General features: G+C 56.8%; 2 protein-coding genes across 2 annotated transcripts in view; both read left to right on the top strand.

The window, feature by feature from the left end:
* The window catches only part of LOC101994656 (RT1 class I histocompatibility antigen, AA alpha chain-like), a 629,094-nt gene that overhangs the window by 36,563 nt on the left and 587,439 nt on the right, over positions 1–5,092 (top strand). The gene's annotated exons all lie outside the window — the stretch shown is intronic.
* The window catches only part of Notch4 (notch 4), a 25,090-nt gene that overhangs the window by 416 nt on the left and 19,582 nt on the right, over positions 1–5,092 (top strand). Inside the window, exons 3-8 of the mRNA XM_026777822.1 lie at positions 9–270; positions 1,934–2,281; positions 2,383–2,505; positions 2,613–2,849; positions 2,959–3,114; positions 3,968–4,162. Coding sequence (XP_026633623.1) covers positions 9–270; positions 1,934–2,281; positions 2,383–2,505; positions 2,613–2,849; positions 2,959–3,114; positions 3,968–4,162 — 1,321 coding nt within the window. The remainder of the gene's footprint in view (positions 1–8; positions 271–1,933; positions 2,282–2,382; positions 2,506–2,612; positions 2,850–2,958; positions 3,115–3,967; positions 4,163–5,092) is intronic.

Raw genomic sequence — 5,092 nt, 5'->3', positions numbered from 1 at the left:
CTTGCCAGTTCCCTGACCCCTGCAGGGATACCCAACTCTGCAAGAATGGAGGCAGCTGCCAAGCTCTTCTTCCCACGCCCCCAAGCTCCCCTAGCCCTGCTTCTCCACCGGCCCCCAGCTTCTCCTGCACCTGCCCCTCCGGCTTCACCGGAGAGCGATGCCAAGTCCATCTGGAAGACCTCTGTCCACCTTCTTTCTGTTTCAACGGGGGCCACTGCTACGTCCAGGCCTCGGGCCGCCCACGGTGTTCCTGCGAGCCCGGGTGGACAGGTAAGCACCCAGGGGTGTTTAGGCCAGCACCTAAGGAGGGGTGCGTCAGTCAGTCTTCCGGATGCCGCGACAAACACCAGACAAAAGCTTCCGAAGGGTTTGTTTCAGTTCAGCCCGCCGGTTCCGCATCATGGTGGGGGAGCCACGTGGCGGGAACAGACAGGAAGCGGGGTGCCCTTGTTTCATGTCTGTTGCCCTGATGAACACCTGGCAAAGAGCAGCACAGGGAGGAAAGGGTTTGTGTGGCCGACGTTTCCACGTGACAGCCCTTATGGGGAAGTCAAGGCAGAACCCAGAGCTGTCAGTCACACAGCATCCTTGCCGGCATCCTAGCTCCCTCCTGTCTTATAGCTCAGGTCCTCACCTAGGGAATGGCGCTGCCCACAGTGGGCTGAGCCCGCCTACATCAATGGCAGACATGCCCACAGGCCAACCCGATCCAGGCAGTTCCTCAGCAGAGGCTTTCTTCTCAGGTGATGTCGGTAGACAAAAGCAGTCAGCGTGGAGATGAACGCTGATGCGCGGCTTGTTTTCTTCTTATGCAGTCCAGGACCCCAGTCCAGGGAACGGTGCTGCCCACTTTTAGAATAGGTCTTCCCACCCCGCTTGACCCAACCTAGAAACCATCTCGCCACACATCTCCTTCTGGCCTCTACGGGTATCAGGCGCACACGTGGTGCACAGACATACAAACAAAACACCCGTACACACACACACAAAAATACGTAAAATGGAAAAAAGGGGGGGAGGGGGAGAAACTGGGTAGGGACAGTTGGGCCATGGTTCAGTGGGTAGCACCTGCTGCCAGTGCTGCCAGGCTGGGTTCAGTCCCTGGGATCCACACCACACAGCGGAAAGAGAGGAACAAAAGAACAGAAAATAGAGCTGGAGATAACAGTTCAGTTGTAAACAGCTTGCCTGGCGTGCATGGATCGCTGTGTTTGCTGCAACAGTGCATGCTTCAACTGTGGCAGCACACACGCCTGTACTCAGGAAATAGAGAATCAGAAGTTCAGATTCTCTAGAGATCAGACACGCTGGCACACCCTTAATCCCAGCTCTCAGAAGTTCAAAATCAGAGCAGACACTCTGGCACGCCTTTAATCCCAGCACTCAGAAGGCAGAGGCAGAAGGATCTCTGAGTTCGAGGCCAACCTGGTTCCAGGACACAGCAAGTTCTAGGACAGCCAAGACAGTTTAGAGAGACCCTTTGTCAAAAAAGGAGGAAGAGAAGTTCAAAGTCATCTTCAGATTCATGGTGATGTGAGTCCTTGCCGTAAAGAAAACCAAAAACTAAATAACAAGAAATTCACTCGGAGAGGCAAAGTGACCCAGCAGGGTGACTCCGAGGCTTTTTACCCCCCCAAGAAGGTCACTGCAGGGAACCCAAGTTTTCCAGGGTACGCTGATTTGTAAAACTCCACTGTTAACTATGTGTGCTTTCCAAAGTATAAGATATGAACCGTGTGATCACAACCCTTGTGACGTACAGCAAAACTGAGGCAGGGCACGGAGCACCACGGGGAAGAGAGCAAGAGAGTAACGGGAGAGAGACGGGAAAAGAGGGCAGAGCGTGTAGCGCACGCACACGGACCACCTAGCAAGCTTAGCTGCATAAACTACACCCAGCTGCGCCCGAAACAGCCCCTGTGCCCTGCTGCAGGTGAGCAGTGCCAGCTCCGAGACTTTTGCTCAGCCAAGCCCTGTGCCAATGGAGGCGTGTGCCTGGCCACATACCCCGAGATCCAGTGTCGCTGTCCGCCTGGCTTCGAGGGTCACACCTGCGAACGTGACGTCAACGAGTGCTTCCTGGAGCCAGGACCCTGCCCTAAGGGAACTTCCTGCCATAACACCTTGGGCTCCTTCCAGTGTCTCTGCCCCGTGGGGCAGGAGGGGCCGCAGTGCCAGCTCAAGAAGGGACCCTGCTCTCCTGGAAGCTGTCTCAATGGGGGCACCTGCCAGCTGGTGCCAGAGGGAGGCGCCACCTTCCATCTCTGCCTCTGTCCCCCAGGTAGAGCCTCCCTGCGGCTCTCCTGTACCCCTTTCCCTGAGCAGGGAGGGTCCTCTCCCCCGGGGGGGGGGGATCCATGGCTGATTCCATGATCCTGTCAGGTTTCACGGGCCTGGACTGCGAGATGAATCCAGATGACTGTGTCAGGCACCAATGCCAGAACGGGGCCACCTGCCTGGATGGGCTGGGCACCTACACCTGCCTCTGCCCAGAGACCTGGAAGGGTGAGTCGTTCAGAGCAAGTGCGGGGTGGCGGCAGCGCCCCCTCCCTCCATCCTCGCGAGGCTCCCAGTGCCAGCCCCCCCCCCGTCCCCTCTCCCGTCCCCTGCAGGCTGGGACTGCTCTGAAGACGTAGATGAATGTGAAGCCCAGGGTCCCCCTCGCTGCAGAAACGGTGGCACCTGCCAGAACTCAGCTGGGGGCTTCCACTGCGTGTGTGTGAGTGGCTGGGGTGGCCCAGGCTGTGACGAGAACTTGGATGACTGTGCACTTGCCACCTGTGCCCTGGGATCCACCTGCATTGACCGCGTGGGCTCCTTTTCCTGCGTCTGCCCACCTGGACGCACAGGTGCAGGCAGAGGATGCGGGGGTGGGGACATGGAAGGGGAGAAAGTTCCTGGAGGGCAACACGGAGTCCCAAGCAGCCTGCAAGAGCCTTGCCCCTCGGTCTCCCACAGGCCTCCTGTGCCACCAGGAAGACAGGTGTTTGAGCCAACCATGCCATGGCAATGCCCAGTGCAGCACCAACCCTCTGACAGGCTCTCTCCTCTGCTTATGCCAGCCTGGCTACTCGGGACCCACCTGCCACCAGGACCTGGATGAGTGTCAAATGGGTGAGGGTTCCCCCGCAGAGCCCCTCTGAGGCCAGGCCTCTGTGCTCAACAGAGGACACAGCAGACGGTTTATCAAGTTGAAAAACTAAACCAGGCATGACTTAGTGCGACGTAATCCCACGTGTCTGTAACCCCAGAATCCAGGGCGCTGAAGCAGGAGGAGCCTCAACTATACACTGAGTTTCAGGGCATCCTGGGGTGCATGAGACTATCTCAGAAGAACAACAGGCAGGGCTGGTGAGGTGTCCGTGGTTAAGGGACTTGCCACACAAGCCTGAGGACTGGAATTCAGATCCCCAGAACCCACACAGGCAGCAAACACCAGATGGGCATGAGGGCCCATCTGTAATTCCAGCCTCCGAAGGCAAAGACAGGGACTCCCCCAGAACAAGCTGACTGGATAGATTAGCCACACCTACAACGTCCTGCTTCAGTGAGCAGGGGTGGGGAGCAGCTGAGGATTCCCAGCCTGTACCCTCACATTCACACATTGGGGCTCACCCACACTGCGTGCCCACATATGTACAAACACGTTGTCACACAAATTCATACCACACACACACACACACAAATGGAAAATATAAATAGATAGATAGATAGATAGGTTGATTGATTGATTGATATAGATATATACAGCAAAAGCACAAAAGGCTTATTTACTTTGGAGGAATCTTGACTGAGTTCAGCTCTTAGCCCAGTGCTCAACCCTCCGGACCCCACAGGTTGTCCCTGCCTGCTCCATTATAAACACACAGCCCCCTTCCGCATCAGTCCCCACAGCTCCCCTGGCTCCTTGGCCTTCTTGTCCTTCCACCCCTGGCCTCCGTGGATCTCAGCTCTCCTCTCCTCTCAGCCCATCAAGGACCCAGTCCCTGTGAACATGGCGGCTCCTGTCTCAACACCCCTGGCTCCTTCAACTGCCTCTGCCCACCTGGTTACACGGGCTCCCGCTGTGAGGCCGATCACAACGAGTGCCTGTCCCAGCCCTGCCACCCAGGCAGCACCTGCCTAGACCTACTTGCCACCTTCCACTGCATCTGCCCACCAGGTACAGCTGGGTGGGGCCGTGGGTGGGAGAGACGGAGAAGTAACTTAGGACCGGTGGGGGATCGCCTAGCCCGAGTGACTGGCGGCAGTTTCCCCAGCATGCTTCTTTTTCTCCCCATGTCCCAGTTAAAACTAGGGAACCCAAGGCCCCTAGGAGAAGGGCGGGCTGTCCTGTAATGAGACTGTGCGCTGCGTAATTCAGGGGTAGGGTGTGCCACCGGTTTCATGATCATCAAGGAGCGTGTATCCTGGTCCGCTGTACATAGCGGCCTGGCCAGAGAGGACAGAATGACAGCGCATTTGCCTGTCAGACCAGCCCAGAACCCCCCCCCCTTAATTACACACTCTCCCTCAGAGAGGGAGCGTGAACCCTTGGCATTCCACACGGGTGGAGTGCTGGAGCCGGTGCGATAGGAAAGGAATGTGCACGGCTGCCCACACTTGTGCCTCCGCGCAAGGAGGAGGAAAAAAAATGCTCATTGCATCCCCAGCTCATAAATTAAAAAGCTGGACACCAAGAGGTGGAGTGAGACCTCTCTAAGGTCACACTGTCAGTGGGGAGCAGAGCCAAGATTCAAACCCTGGGCTTCAACCACCCCACCCCCTACTGGAAGCCGAGCAGTCCCCGAGCATCATGGCTCAGGCCACACACAGACCATGCACAGAGAAGCAGAAAAACTGCTTCCAAGGGACAAGTTACAGGTAGCAAGAGGGGTCACGACAGACTCCCCAGGAAAGAGGAGGGGGCATGGAGGTCAGAAGGCTGACCATGAGACCGTTGAGATGAGGGTGAACTTAAAAGTGAAAAACAGGGCAACTCTGCCACTGTAATGTCTTTATTCAGATCCTCCTCCTCCACCACCATCACCTTGAGACCAGCAATAACACCACCATCACCGTCACTACCACAGCTACCACCACCACAACCACC

This window comes from Microtus ochrogaster, unplaced genomic scaffold, assembly GCF_000317375.1.
Source record: "Microtus ochrogaster isolate Prairie Vole_2 unplaced genomic scaffold, MicOch1.0 UNK87, whole genome shotgun sequence".
NCBI lineage: Eukaryota > Metazoa > Chordata > Mammalia > Rodentia > Cricetidae > Microtus > Microtus ochrogaster.
Note: the sequence above shows the minus strand (reverse complement) of the source record. Positions and strands in the feature narration are given on the sequence as shown.